This window comes from Eufriesea mexicana, unplaced genomic scaffold (assembly GCF_001483705.2).
Source record: "Eufriesea mexicana isolate 0111107269 unplaced genomic scaffold, ASM148370v2 scaffold953, whole genome shotgun sequence".
Classification (NCBI taxonomy): Eukaryota; Metazoa; Arthropoda; class Insecta; order Hymenoptera; family Apidae; genus Eufriesea; species Eufriesea mexicana.
This window is the reverse complement of record NW_016909094.1, coordinates 602,725-619,612: the sequence shown is the minus strand read 5'-3', so window position 1 is coordinate 619,612 and position 16,888 is coordinate 602,725. Positions and strand designations below refer to the sequence as shown.

The following is a 16,888-nucleotide window of genomic DNA, read 5'->3' as shown; positions in this document are numbered from 1 at the left end:
CATTTTTATTTCTTCATTAATCTCGTGTTCTAAAATAACCATTTTTTGTTCTTTAAAAGATTTCAATTAAATTATTAGTAACATGTAGCAGTATTTATTAAACTACAAAAACATAACCTACAATGTTCATAAGTTACTAGTGTATGACGTAAAATAGATGTGATAGAAATGGCATATATTTATGAATATTTGAAGTTTATTTTTTACAATAAAGGGCATTAAGGTTTTATAGTTCTTTATGTTATTTCAAAGTTTCTATACGTTCTATTAATTATTACACTATTATCGTAAAGAAATATTCAATTATACACGATTACAATTTTAAGTATTTGTTGTAATTATAACTAATTATAATTTGTCTTCTTTTAAAATAGTCAATAAAATTTAATATTATGAAAGAAAGTTAATTATTAAGTTTATTTTAAAGATTTACTAATAATCATGCTAGTATGTTCTTATATGTATATTATATTAATGAATACAAAAAAATATAGATATTAACATTTGAATTAAATTTTTAAATTTCGTTATAATTTTATAATTAAATGAATAGCTGAAACTCATAAATAGTCTAATTTTTATTTATTTAAATAAAAAAATGTTATAAATTCTTAAACATTTGAAATTTAATTTTTTAGAAAAGCTCACAAATACAATGTATGTATATATTTCTTTTATTTGTTACATCTTTTATATGTCAAACCAAATTTTTATAATAATTAAATGTTGAATCAACAAAATAATTATCAAAAGGTGATATGTGATCTGTACTTACGATAATATCTAAATATACTTTAAATATATTCTAAATATTCAATTATTCCCCGCAATAGACTCAACCTGACAATAAATAAAGATGGTGATCTTAAGTCATTTGGTGATGAATAAAGATAACTCTTAAATCTCATAATAACGAACTTTGGTTTAGAATGCAGTATTTTATTAAGAAGCAAAATATTATTTGTAGAAAACAGTGAGATAATTTTAGTGAAAAAATATATTAATTTATCTAGTTTAGTAAAATTTAAAGAAATTAGATCTTTTTTGAGGATAGAATGATACAAATCATTTCTCAAAGTTTGAAGTACTATTCGACAAAGTACTTGGATCTACTTGAATTTTTTTTATTTATTTAAATAATTAATTTTTAGAATTTAAATATATTTTTATTACTGAGTTTCGGTTGTACTTCGAATAATACCGGCGGCTGATCGACACAAAATTTGCAAGAGTGAGAGAGTAGGGAGAGTGGATCTCAAATATAAAATTTTAGCTTCGGTAATAGGTTTTAAGATATTAATAAAAAAATTTTACGAAATTTATTTTCCATGTACATACATATGTATATAGACGCAAAAAAAGATGAAATTATGAAATGGATTAGATATATTATTTAATCTCTTCGTTGGAGGCGGTCAACCAATCACTATTATTACATTCTATCACTGATGTTTAAAAGGAGAGGCCAATTTTGCATGGGAGACCCAACAGACACGGCAGTCTACATTGTTCTGTCATCGGTTAATCGACAGTTGACAACAATACTTACTACCTATAAATAGTGGTGGTAGTGTTAACTACATCTGTGTATGCTATCTGTATAAGCAGAATTTAATGTTTAGTATGAAAAGTTTTTTTTATTGATATCTCATAAACTATTAATTATCCGAAGCTAAAATTTTAGATCTGGTCCCCCACCTTTCTCTTCTCTTTCCCGGTAAACATTGTGTCGATCGGTCACGGGTGCCATCTGGAAGAATATCTCAAATTTCTAATATTTTTATATTATATACTACTTTCATTCAGAAATAAGAAACAAAAATTGTAACTGCTGAAGAATGAAAAAAGAAAATCAAAGAAGAAAAGAAACGATAACGATTACAAAATAAAAATCAAGCAATCTGAAAAAGAATATAAACTTTACTTTTTACAAAATATTATTAAAAGATCTTTAATTTTCTTATTATATTAATGGAAATAAATTTGTAATAGATAAAATGTTGTGTGAGTATAACTGGCTGGAAATGAAGACCATCAATAGAAGATATAATAAGACCAATAATGGAGATATTAGACCGAATATAATTTTCGCTATTGTAAACATTTATATTACATGTAAGAAACTTATTTAATTTGGAGGTTACACAGACCAACAATCTCAACGATCAGCTTCTCTTCAAACTATTGTTATGTTTGTAAAAAAATTTTTTATACGTTCACGTGTTGCAATCATATTCTTGTATTTTTGATAATAAATTCATTTAGTTTAATACGAATTAGAAAATTATTAACTATCAAAATTATATTTCTTATTTTTGATTTATTGCTTGTGAAGACGGTGACATTAATGCAACTCCTTCAACGTCATCTGTAGAGTTTGACGTGAATTTCGTAAGTATTTCTGAATCTCTTTTATCATCTTTACAGGTTAATGTTGTACATTCTACCATATTTTCCAACTGATGACTTTTTGCTTCATCTGCTTTGCTTATTAAGAGGGTATCTAAAAAATATAACAAGTGCATTTGTATAATAAAATATAATAAATGTCTTTTTTAATTGTTTAAAAAAATTAATTAATCGAAATATTGTCCAAATATTGTTAAATGAAAAAAAAACATAAAATATACCGTGAAAGATGGAAGATATTTTATCTTCTTCATCAATAAAATAAAAGTATTCATTATTTGTAAATGCTTCGATACTATTAAATGTTTTTGAAGACACGTTTAAGAACCATAACCTTTTCTTCTCGGAATTGATATTTGTTGTTATTAACTCGATACCCTATAATTTAAAAATATACAGCATATCTATAATGTATGAATTTAAATACAATTATTACATTATTATATCATTTAAATATAATTATCAATTTATTAAAAATTTTGTATAATGCAAAAAATTATTAACTCATATATATTGCCACATACGAGATACAGCATAAACTATTACCTTTATTGCAGTATAATCAATACTTCGTATTCTTTCGCAGTCGATGATAAACAGTACATTATTTTCATCGTATTTACGAATTACTTCCATCACTTTACTGCAAAAATAATTTGCAGCAGGATAAAAGATTCCAGTATCTGGTTTGAGTATTATGTACTTGTGTCCTACTTGTGTCTAAAAAATTAATGGAAAAAACGTTTTTATAAAAGGTACAAAAATATAATTTTTCCGTAATATAATTATATACAGTAAATTGAAAAATTGTTATTACTATTTTAACTTTCTAATATGGTTCTGAATACTAAATAAAGAAAAAGGAATAATTTTTGTACAATTTCATTGTCGTTAATTATTATTGTTAGATTACTTAATTTTGGAAAGCCGAATATTTTTCATTTGATAAATATTTTGGAAAATTGTTAATAATAATTTGTTAAAATGGTATTGATATAACAAATTACGATATAAATTTTGATATCAGTTTATTTGTACTTTATAAGGTATGAGCATGAATTTACTGTATAAATATTATGGGAACAATTTGCAATTATTTATTTTTATACTTGATAAAAGTATAAAGGGAATAATAATAGAAGTCTTTTAAAATTTAATATCGTACCTTGTTCGTTTAATTGTAATATATATCTTAATAGCAAATAATGTTTTGCACATTTTTACAGGAGATTTAAGTACTGATGGAATTTCACGAAGCAGGACAGGATTGCAGGTTTTATTAGCATTGTTATTATGAATGCATTCTAATATAGTACTACCTTTTACCTTACACTGAATTACATCAATTTGTGGCCTAGCAGGCGGTCGGAGGAAGAAAACTAAACTAAACAAAGCACCGACTAAAAGTCCCAATTCAACGCCAAATAAAATGCTAACTAAAAATGTCACTATCGCCGCAATGGCGTCCCTTTCTGCAACGAGAAATAGATTATTAAACGTGCAATATGATAAATTAATCGAGAAAAAACAGCAAGAACAATTTCAGATAAATCACATTTTAAGCATAAATATTTTTACAATTTTTTTTACATAACAATAGAAATATATTTAATATTTAACAATTATTTTATTGGAAATGTATGATTTGTAAGTCATAATTCAAACAATATGACATTTATCTTATATCAATTTCTCATCATTTATTTCTACATTAATCAAAAATTTGAAATATTCATATAAACTTAAAAATGACGTTAGAAAGTTCATTATAAAATAACAATTAGATTATAAAATAATCTACAATTAAATTACAAGGCAGTTTAAAATAAATTATAAAATACATTACAAAATAGCAGACAAAAATTTAATGTAAAATAAGCATTGAAATGTCTGATAGTATAACTACTATTATTATAAGTATAATGAACTGTTATGGAAAATGAGGAGAAAATAATATTACCGAATAAACAATTTAGCAATACTTTGTGAGAATATTTGAACATTTGTAATAGTTTAATACGTGAATATACAAATCTTTTTTTCAATTATCTATGCAATTACTTTATGGAAAAATTACAACACAACTTACTGCATCCTTTCCACAATAGCTTTATTATCCTCAAGTCAATGATGAATATTACCGCGCTTATCAGCACTGCTGCAAGCGTGGAACGTGGGATATAATAAAAATATGGCGTTAAGAAGCTCAGGGCTAGTAAAGTCATAGTTCCTGCAATATGTTCATATTATTCATAATAATTTAGCGAGAAAAATGGGGATCATTATATACGAGAGAAAATCAAAAATTAAAGTGACTTCTCGATTTTTCAATCAAGTCACTGAAACTATTGTTTGCATTTTAATTAATCATAGTCTTTCTTGTTTTAATTTGTATTTACAGCTATAATGTATCATTTAACTGTTTTCTTAGGATCATTAATTAAAAAATAAAGTATAATATACAGTATATAATTAATAAATAAACATAAATATACAAAACAAAAAATGCATTTTTAAAATCCTTTAGTGCCGAAATAAATTTTTGTCTGGATTTTATTTTCTTTATCTATACTTTATAAAAAATAAGAAAATAAATATAAATATATAAAATAAAAAATGCATTTTTAAAATCCTTTAGTGACGAAATAAATTTTTCTCTAGATTTTATTTTCTTTATCTATACTTTAGAAATATATGTACTTATATCAACATCTGTCTAATAATAATATAATAAAATAATACAATCAACTATTTGATAGTAAATAATATATAGTAGAATTTAATAATTAATTTAACAAAGCTAATAAAGTTATTAAATAATTTAATAAAAATAGTAATTTAATAAGCTGTGTAATAAACGAATAGAGAATTCGAATACCCTTATAATCTTTGTATAATTTCATTAATTAAGAATTCAGTTACATAAAAGAACCTGAACACGGTCAGTGATATCGACAATAATATTATCAATTCAATTTAACGATATCAGTATCGACAATAAAAACAAATTCAATATTGTTCAATAATGATTAATAATGTTATCGATGCTTCTCGATATTGACAATATTATTGATTTTGACAGTATTATTAACTTAAATAGTTCGTTTAAATTCTTATTACCTTTCACGGGGAATATCAGAAAAATTGTAAACAGTCGTAAATGAATTGTTCAACGTGTATTAAGATATCACTACTATTCATTGGCTACTGTCTTAAATCTTTCGATCTTTTCGTTTTTAATAATTCGTTACCGTAAATATAATTATACATGTAAGAGAACCGTCTATAGATGAATGGCGCTGGTTTTATGCTCTCGATCGTTATAAAACAATGGGAGGATTCCACGCGTGTGAAATCGTCGAGCTCAGTTCGTAAAAGATCCTTGCGCAGAGAAAGAGACCAATGTGTGAAAAATAAATCTTTTAAACAAGAAGTTTTCTTTATTTTTAACCCGTGTTTCTTCGGTCTCTCAAACTACACCTCTTACATATATGGACCGTTTATTTTGTTAGTGGTGTAAGTCCATTTTAAAAAAATGAGATATCACGTAATTTATGCTTAATTCAGTGTAAACTTTTTATTTATAACTAGTTAGTATTTAATATCTTAAAAAATACCAAGGCTTTGTTCAATTTAAAATTGGTTGACAAAAGAAAATGCGTGGCCATTGATTATGAAAGTGATGTAAGTCCAATTTCCATAGGATTATTATGATGTTATAAAACAATGTAGACAACGTAATAAATTTATTTTACACGAAATGAAATGAGAGAATTTCATTTCAACGAAAAGTCTAAAAGACGCAATTAAAGAACAGATAAGAAGAAACACTAATGAAGAAAAGGTAAATTGGTTGGAAATACTTTAAATGAGGTTTTGCAAAAGTGCACAGAATACTAGTTTATATAAAACATCAATGGAGAACATACAATTTAAGACTTTAGATTTATCACCTACATGTCGGGGAAGAACGGCAAAATTGTTCAATTAAAAATTGGCTGATAAAAGAAATTGCGTAATCATTGATTATAAAAGTGGTGTAAGTCCAATTTTCATAGACAGATGGCGGGGTCAGTTGCAACTGGTGGCTACATTTGTTTTATTTCACGCGTTGAAAGTTATTATTTTTGGTTACTTATTTTATTTTCCTCCAAAAGTGGATAATTTCATATTAATATTAGATAGTGATATAGGTAAGAAGAAATAGTAAATCAATATTATTTTATGACAATTGAAAATATCAATGGAGAATATGGAACTTAAAACTTTAGAGTTATCACCTACGTGTCGGGAAAGACTGCGAAAATTTGAAAAAATCACCCTGGCGCCTTTGTATCACGATTCCAGGCCTATTATATACGAAAAATATAAGGCTATGGGGCAGTTATTACCTTATATACTTCCTGTGCATCATGAATATTTCAAAACACTGCCATATGAAGAGCATAAATAAATAATATCAATATCTTATGTTAAGTTTAACAATATATAAATATAATTAACGTTCAAAATAAAAAATACTACTCCTATTTTATTTCTTGTTATTATTTATAAACAAAGTTGGATTTATAGGAAATATATTTTAAGTGATATTTAATTTTTCAAAATTGAAATTAAATGATTTTTAAATCGACTAATTATGAAAGCGGTGTAAGTCCATTTGCAGCCCGTAAATATAAATTATTTTAGTTAAATTCGCCTAAAAGAAATTTATATAATCAAATTACATATTGATAAATTAATAGAAACATTGCTAGACCTAACATAATTAACCTATATTTTTTAATTGATAAATATGCTAACCTTTAATTTTCTCGAAACAACGGAAAATGGACTTGCACCACTTTCGAAATAAACGGTCCATATAACTTCTAAAATTTCCATTAGTTTATATCGAAAGAAAACAGCGAGTGTTCTCGAGACACGAATAAACAAGATGGTAAAAATCCCGTGTCGAAAAATCTTATGCTTTCTTTGAAACAAATTTTCGAAGATGTCCTTTTTTCTTGCCCCAAATTCATAGGGGACTGTCCTAAAAGATTTAAATTTTTCATTTCTGGAAATGTCATTTTCATTTTTGATTTTCTCTCGTAGTAGGTATTACGAGTCGTGTCGCCTCGAAACAAGGATATTACCCACGTATATACCGGCCATAGGCGTTCGAACGCCGCTGGCGGTACTCACGGCACTTCTTGTAAACGCGCCTGCAGCTGGCATCGATGAAACGAAACTCCCGAATATATTGCACAAACCGAGCGTTAACATCTCTTGTGTCGCATTTACGCTGCTGCCGCTCGCTAAAAATACGAAAACTCGTCCGGCTTACTTCATCGATTCGCGACAACGAAAAGTGTGGACCTGTATTCAAAATATTGCGAATATTTCGAAATCTCGCTTTTGCGAGATAAACCTTTTATATATTTAATCTTGGACATGTTATTGCAAAATTTCCCCTCGACAATGAGAACCGAAGTTCTTAACTTGGTGCTTTTGAGAATCGACGCCAACGGGTCCAAGAATTTAATGCGAATTTGGAGGAGCTCCAGTGGCGTCGTTTTCTGGTCGAAAATATTATGTACATTAGTTTATATGTTTTTCGTAGTTATTCGTATTCGAGTATAAATCTTGTTGTAGAAGAATATATTTGAAACAAATGTTTCGTTTTCAAATTAACGAAGCATTATGCGAATCACAACACCCAAAATAGTTACAATTAAAATATTTAGTTATTATATAATTATATTTCTGTCTCGATAAAAGATAACGTTAATTTGAACGAAAGTAGTTGTACTTTTTGGATAAATACAAAGATAGAAAATCGGAAACTAGTCATATTGACTGGTTTGGTAGTTTTAGTGTTAACCCTTTGCATTGCAACGACGAGTCTATCTCGTCACGAATTCTTCGTGTCAAATCTCACTATTATAAGCTGCAATAATCACATGAGCATAATTATATTTCATACGTTTTAACATGTACAAAATTCGAAGAATTTGTAAAATTTTTATATAATTTTATTGCGGATGGAATAGGTATACAGTGGTCAATCAAAATTAAATACTACTTTAATGCATAACTTTTCGTAATTTAATCGCAGTGCAGGGGCTTAAGCCTACCATGGGAGAGAGAAAAGGTTAGGTTTGAATACGCAGGAAACGAAGGTTACGAGGTTTGGCGTAGATGGAGGAAAGTAGGTAGAATGGAAGTGGAATGGAAAAGGGATAAATGAGGTAAAGGAGTTCACCTACTTACGTTTCAAATATTTTTTTGAAAACTATCCCTCGTATAAATTTCATCAAAATCCGCGTATTCTACTCGAATATGTTCCCTTGTTAGATTAGATTGAGAAGGAGTGGGGGTCCAGACGAACACGCGACAGAAAGAGCTAAGAAAGCAGCGAGGGTTATGAGGCAAGTACTGTGCCTTCGAGAAAAGAAGGCACAGCGTGTTCACATTCTCACGGCTGACGAAGATCATCGGTTACCGCTTTTGACCAAAAACGATCACTGTGATCAAGCGAGTGTCAACGGAGTCAATCAGCTGTGAGGATGTAAACAGGCTGTGCCTTCTTTTCTCGAACGCACTATACGTGGATTAAGAAAAGGTGGTTTTGGGAAGAAATAGGGCAAAAGGGTGTGGTTATTTGATAAATTGGTGTAGCTGGAGGTAGGTTAGGGGGCGGAGATTTGGGGATGGAAGGAAAGGAGACAGGTGGAATAGTTATACGAGAGATATTTGAGATCGGTGGTGGGAGTTGATTGGAGGACAGCAGGTTATTTGGTGAGGTAGGAGTGGAAAATGGATTTGTTGGGAATAAGAGCGGGAAAGACGGCAAGAATATATGAGAAGAATTTAAAAGAAGGTAAAGGAGTGTTGACAAGGGAGTGTTAGAAGGAGGAAATGAGACGGGGACAAAGAGTTTAGAGAAGATATGAGATTAAGTATTCATTCTCTGCATTCATTCTCGAAGACCGAAGGCTCGAGTCAAGGGGACAACGGTTTATTTCCTTATTACTAGCATTTCACGGCTCGTGGACGGTCTTCCAAACACCATCTGGACTAATCCCTAACAAAAGATTACAAATCCCAAAGATTGAAAATGTGGCTCGAATTTGTTTAACTTCCACCTCCACCGAAGGACACCTAACTTCATACACACCCTTCAATAGGCACACCACTAATAGAAAGAAATACACCTATCAGGTACACGCCACGTCGACCAATTACAGCACCTGAATTCCTAAATACACGAAAATACGGGAACTCAGGCAGTCAGAATACTAGAGCAGCACATCAAACACATTTTCTCTTGTATTATGGTAAATAAATCCTACAGACCTGAAATTGAATTAGCCTACGTTTGTACAAAGACGCAAGCGTCGTCTGATTTATTCTCCCCAAAAAGAAAGATCGAACGAACCTTCGAGAAAGGTGCGAAATGGCGAAGAGCGAGAATCGAAATAAGAAATAGTTGAAAAGAGAGATAAGGAGATACAGAAGAGGGAGCGGGAGCAAAGGATTTGGTAGTTGTCATACGACAAATGGTATAAATGCTTGAAACAAGAGAAGATCGTAGAGTACATAAAGGAGAACTGGACAGAAAAGAGGAAAAGATGAGTGACTATAATTTATAGATACAGATTAGGGAATGAGATCAAGGAAGGATGGTGTTAGATGACTGTTCAGTCAACTATTCGTACTTATTTATGTACATTGAATAAACTCCAAATCGGCTAACTTTCCCTTTTATCTTTTATTCCTTACTTCCCTTTTTTCTCTTATTCATCCTTATTGCCCTAGTGCTTATTGCTTTATTGCCCATATTGCCCTGATATTTCCTGCACTATCCTCTCTTAACCTTCGATCTGTAGACAATCCCCACTTACTTCCTAATTCACATATAAAAATTGCCAATCATTCCAAAATCATCATTCTTGTGCTAGTAGTCGGTTTGGAGTGTCACTGTCGAAAATCTAGTACGTACGTCGTTCCTCTCAAAGTTCCCATGTAAGTTGTAGCGAAAATAAATACTTGGAATACTACAATGGTATTGGTTAGAGGAGGAGGAAGGGTTGCGTAGATTGTATAAACAAGAGGAAAAATCGTGGAAGCATTATGTGGGAGGTTTATGAAAGAATGATGAAGTTGACAGGAGAATATCGAAAGAATTTTAGGCTGAAAAGGAAGCGGAAAGTTATAGTTGATAATTCTGCCTAATCACCTAAGAGTAGGTAATAAGTGGTATCAGATTCACTTAGGTAGTCGTTGAATTATTTTTTAGGTTATATCGAAATTTTGTATTGTTTTAATGATTAATTTATCCCAATTTATTTGATAGGTTAAGTAATTATAATTGAAAAAAGTCGATTTCATTTAACAGCAAAATTCAATCTCGTATATGAAGTGTGTGACTGGACTACGCGTCAAGAAAGGTTCTGAGATACAATGTTGTTTCCTTAAAACATAGATTGGAGTTAGGGTTCCGGTAGGGGAACTGCGTCATTTTGACAATGGAGTCGGTCAATCGTTTATAAGAATTTTGACAGAGACGATATACTTTTCTTGACCAATAAAGAATAAGTCAGGAATAGAGAATACGTTGTTGTTCTTTTGCAATCAATAAAACCCACAATCCCAAGAGTTATGAGGTTAGGCGTGTGAATTAGGTTAGGTAGGGGTATGAATGGGTAGGAGCGAGATACGGTGTGTACGTGTAGATGTGTTTTTCCTGCAAATCATGTGATGTACCTCATCAAGTCATTTGACTGGAAAAATGATCGTGCTAGATTTAATGTTAATACAACTATCGATCTGCAATTTATAACCTAAATAAGTATTATATATGCAGATGATGATAATAAAAATTTCCTAATATTTTAATATAATACCGTATCATAATTATATAATAATAATAATGCTCCAATTATATTATAATAATATATATTATAACATAAATAATAATATAATTATGTAATAATTATACAACAATTATGTAATAATACATAATATGTAAAAGTTACATAATAATTATGTAATAGCTAAGGTACAATGAGACAGTAATCGTATGAAAAGCGTTTCTAGTAGTTGTAGAAACCAACTCTGATATCAGTCATTCTTGCTAACTTGATAGTTTAGTGTTAACAAGATAAGAGAATTGCTCTAATTTTTTCAGACGAAAATCCGATAAGCAACTGGAATTAAAAATATCCTATTGTTATTTTTAATAGTTTTCAAGGAAACAGCTTTATAAGCAACACTGTTGTTAATATACTGTTGTTAAATCGCAAAGCTATGAAATGGGTTAAAAGTCATTAATCAAGCATAATTTCTACGCGTCGTAATTTTTGATTGAGAAAACTTCGAGGATATCGAAAAATATTTAAATATTGCTTGAAGATAATAATCAATATTTCCTATCGATTAACGATCTACGATCGTATGAAGGCGCCTAAATTTAAATCACGAAGACACGTGACCGCACACACGTTTGTGAATCACGGAACCAGATACATACATGTATAAAATCACTAAACGGATGTCTGGGATTTTCCATTAATTACGAAACTTAATGCTAAGATATGTGTGGTAATATATGTAGATTTACACACGTGGCAAAATTTAAATATGTATTTCGCTTTTGAGTGTTGATATTCCTTGATAAATTCTAGACAAATTTAAGATTATTTTAATACCCTACTATCTTAATTATAAATCGTGCACGGAGTATAAAATGTGTATAAAACAAACAGCATGTGGAGATAATGATTTATATAATTTCCCAAAGAAATATCGTAGAGTAAGAAAAATTCTGGTTTAATGTTAGTTGAAAGATGGCGAAGGAGGATAGGAAAATTTAAATTATAATTAAATTTTTTATTTTAAGATTTAAAGAAGGTTTAATTCAAAATTAAGCCTTTAATTAGAGTTAAAGATCTAAAATTAGATGCAGATTTGATAAATTTAAATTTGTCTTTTAATTTGAAGTTTCTATGCTTGCTGCGATTTAAAATACTTTTTACGCGAAATAAATACTAATCGCTAATTAAATTTGAAATGTACAGGAATTACGTGAGAAAATAAGCGAATATTGCAATGTCCATTTTGTACGTTTGGAACCTCCATGACTATCGAATTCTCCATTGTAAAAAATTTTCGGAAAAATTCGGAGAAAACGCAGGTATATTTAGTGAAAACTCTCCGATCCCCTGGTTACATAAATTGAAAAATATATTCGTAATAATGCCTTTTGAATACAGGTCTTCAAAATTGCAATAATTTATGCTTTTACCAAATGCTTTAGCGATAGCTACGCTCGCCAACACGGACACAAGAGGCAATACGATTATTCCTGACCCTATATGAGAACACATGCCCCAAAAAGTGTAAGTTTCGTTCCCAACCTGAGATGAAAATGGAGGTAAAGCGAATTTAGGAAGTCCTGACTGTATCTTTCCTTTAAATTAAAAACAAAAGTTAAGAAAAGAAAAGAAGATCAACAAATACCTCATGGTAAAAATTTCTTTAACCTCTTGAAGGCCGAATTATTTCACAAAAATCGGTCAAACATTTCCGACTTTTATATTATCAATTTAATAATAAAGATAATTATCTCCAGTAATCTAGATATTATTTATATATAGTATCGTGATAAAAATAACAAAAAATTGACATTTTACAGACATTTTACGTATGTACTTACACATATGCATGGTTTTATTTTAATAGATAAAGTAAGGTTATGTTAACCCGCGTGTGGTCTTTAAGAGGTTAATAAATATTCAAAAATAAGAAACAAATGCAAATATAAACCTGAGAGAATGAAAGGTGATGATCCATATTTTTCGAAATAAAAGGCTATCGTGGACGTAATCACGATTACCAATGCGTTGCGACAGATGGAAAGGAACCATAAGAATTTCTTCAGATACATCGTTTTACTCTTCTTCTTCGATCGACCATTATCTTTTCCAAAACAGCGATTAATGTCTTTGAGTTGCTGAATGGAAACATATTTTGAGGTTAGCGAAATTGAAAACTATTGCTTCAATCCATAATTGTCTCGTGGAAACTTACTCTGAAGAATAAGAGAAACGCTATACTGCAAAGTCCAAGGATAAAATCTGGCATTCGTACATTTTTAATGTTCTGAAAAATCTTTACTAGATTGTCGGTGATACTGTGCCCTTTGAATCTCAGCCCTAGCAGCCCTTGCAACTGCGATATGATTATAATAATCGAAGTGGCCGAAGTGAATCCTGACGTTACGGGTATCGATATAAAATCTACCAAAAAGCCTATATACAAAATTTCTTCGTGTCATTAAATAAATAAACGAGGATATAAATTAATTCGTATTAATATTCGGACATTGACACGTTCGAGAGAATTATTATTAGAGAATAGTATTAACAAAATGGACTATAACGCTCATCGTAGTTAACAGAATCATGTAATTCATTTACCTAATGCGCATGATTTTTCACATAAAAGACAGTAAATTAGATCCTTCTTTTGTTAATAATTTGTTCTAGTTGTTTGGTCAAACGATAATGTTTAGTAATCATTATGTTAATAAATGTTAATAAATGATTAAAAGTTAATCGGACCTTTGACTTTATGGGTCCTTTTATTTTTATTCTTATGGGCCCTTTATGAATATTTTCTACGATTTAATAAATGCCCTAAGAGCTCTGCAAGATTAAAAATTCGTAAATTGTGACTGCAAAGTGGCAGTACTTTTGGGTAATTTGTGTAATAAATATTCCTTAAAAATTGTAGATTTTTGTCCTAAACTGTTATCCTGTCAAAATTTAGTAATCTGCCATAATTATGTATGCTACTGTTAAAAAAATTGGGGTAACTTTTAACAATCGCGATTTATAAAAGAAAATAAAATAGAAAATAATATAGTTTTCTATTTCTTGTCCCTAGTAAATATATTAATTTCCTATGTTTTGATTTTCCCCATCACCTTGTCTTTATAGTAATTTCTATATCTCAAGCAGTTTAACGGATCATGAGATATTTATCATTCAAAATTATTTGAATATATCGTAAGGAAAATAATATATCTTATCTTATCGTTAGATAATTAATTTCTTTGTAATAATTCACGATTCTTTGTTACTTAAGATTAAATATGATTACAGAGAATTAGTAGCATCGTGTTAAGGGTTGAATCATTTAATTTGTTTCAACATAGATTAATAATTGTAAACTAACCTTTTTGCTATAATCATATCTATTATTGAAAAATTTTAATAATTTTTTCTCTTAATCTCTTAATCTCTTAAATTAATTCTCTTTTCACTGAATAAGTGATCCCAAATTTTTTAATAGAAGTATATATTCGTATTCGTTATATTTAATTATTTAGGCCCATTTAAAACTTCAATGAAGATTAACCCAAAGCTTATTCTTGAAATGCTCTCTTAAAATATTTGTATTCAAATATTTGTATTCGTGTATTGATTTAAAAACTTGTATTTAAATCTAATGTGTTCGTCGTACTATTTCTCATGCATCAAACATTATTACAATTAACAACTACGAACATTTTAATACATTAAAAAGGAAAAAGAAAATATATGTCGTAATACTTATAATCGAATATGTACAATAATCCGAATATTAATTTGTTTTCTGTTAATTGCGCGTATATATAGATCGTTACAATAATGAAGTACATTCAGATGGAAATGAAGAAAAACGTAAAAGAAAGCGATTTTATGTATATCACACGTGTGTAAATTTTGTGGGATCATAATCGGAAAAATTTTAACTTTTAAAGAAATTTTTAATTTTAAAAAGGAAATTAACGTATAACCAATGCATACTTGTACTAACGATTAATTAGTATACAAGAAAAAGGGAATAATTGTTTATAATGTAAATATTTTCTTTCTCTGCCTAGTTTCTTACAAATTTTAAAAATTCGCCGACTTGTAAACGTACGTTTCGTAAATAATCTTTCCTAACTTATTTTCTCGAATAATTTTTAATTCGGTTTTAAAATTAATATAAATTTCGGAACTTTTTGCGATCATATACTATTTTTATGTTAGAAAAAAAATGATCGAATATAGTATTTAACTACATTATAATTCGTTATAAGTCATATTATATAAGATAAAATGATAAGTAAAATACGAAATAAAATAATAAAATAAATTAATAAAAAGATGTGATAGAACAAAAAACTTCGCTACAAACAATGACTCGCTATCAGAAGTAAAAATTTAGAAAAATAAACAAAATGGCTAATCAATTACTGTCATAGATAAAATTAATTGAGATATTATACTAACAATGAGTTTACATCTGAGTATATATCATGGTGTTATCGACCTTTTTATAATTTCTTTAAATTTTTGGAAATGTCTATGGTTGGTAATTATTGTGTTGATACAAGCCTAAACGTAATACGCCCATTAGTAATTCTACGCAACCAGCGAGAAAACAGAAAAGCACAATAAAATCCACTGGCATGTTTCTTGTGTATTCCAAAGTGAGAAGCGACATCAAAGATGAAGGACCAATTGACACCTCTTTGATTGTTCCAAAAAAGAGGTAGAGAAAGTTGCCCATTAAACACGAATAAAGACCATACTGCAAAGAATTCGATGTATCAGTATATCTAATATAAGAATATATACAATTAATCAGCAGAGATAATCGCATTTCTATTCATTATGCAGGTTAAGCTAAATAAATTGAACAATTTTCTCCGAAATCGATATAGATAACGACGTCAGTTTTGTTTTTGATTAAATGGAATACGGGGCTAATCACATATGTAGCGTGGAATGCGATATTTATACTGGTCAGACCTGTTCGTAAATTCCAGTGTGAACGTAGCATAACAAGCTTTAATAATGCGGTTACTAGAGGGACAACTACTTAGTGGGCCCTTCACTCCTTTATAAATGGAACGGAATATTAATTTTTTTCAAACATGTATTTAAACCTTTTGCGAATACCGTTTTGTACGTTCGATAACATTGATACAATAATGAAATCACAGTATGTATTCTCATTTTTATACTTTTATCACGAAAGTAATAGTTATCGTTTAATATTTTATGTTAACCTATAAAAAATTATTTTCGATATTTAATAAAATGACTGTAAACATAGAATAGGTGTACTTTATATTTTTTTCTTTTTTTTTAGGAAAAATATCCCTTGTTATAACTGCTTTATAGTGTAAAATGAAAGAAAGTAGGAAACTTGGCGCATGCCAAGTGATTAGTTCTGTTACCCATTTAATTTAAAACAAAAATAAAGTCAACGTATGCAATGTCTCGGAGAAAATAGTTCGTGTGAGTTAGGTGTATTATATATAGATATAAAACGTAAGGCTGATAATTCGGATTAATTATATGTTGAGTTTGGTTATTGATAGTAAAATATTCTAAAGGAAAAAGTTGAACGATTTCGAGCGGCCTATTGTCCTATGATTTTATTTTTTTTTTTTTTT

The 16,888-nt window shown here is 29.1% G+C and overlaps 1 protein-coding gene across 1 annotated transcript in view; it reads right to left on the bottom strand.

The window, feature by feature from the left end:
• Nucleotides 1-2,309: 2,309 nt before the first annotated feature.
• Nucleotides 2,310-16,888, bottom strand: part of LOC108547183 (sodium-independent sulfate anion transporter) — a 16,616-nt gene continuing 2,037 nt past the window's right edge. Inside the window, exons 2-11 of the mRNA XM_017899590.1 lie at nt 15,822-16,017; nt 13,483-13,703; nt 13,219-13,405; nt 12,698-12,862; nt 7,545-7,706; nt 4,499-4,639; nt 3,736-3,881; nt 2,956-3,129; nt 2,631-2,787; nt 2,310-2,503 (exon numbers count right to left, since the gene is read on the bottom strand). Coding sequence (XP_017755079.1) covers nt 2,310-2,503; nt 2,631-2,787; nt 2,956-3,129; nt 3,736-3,881; nt 4,499-4,639; nt 7,545-7,706; nt 12,698-12,862; nt 13,219-13,405; nt 13,483-13,703; nt 15,822-16,017 — 1,743 coding nt within the window. The remainder of the gene's footprint in view (nt 2,504-2,630; nt 2,788-2,955; nt 3,130-3,735; nt 3,882-4,498; nt 4,640-7,544; nt 7,707-12,697; nt 12,863-13,218; nt 13,406-13,482; nt 13,704-15,821; nt 16,018-16,888) is intronic.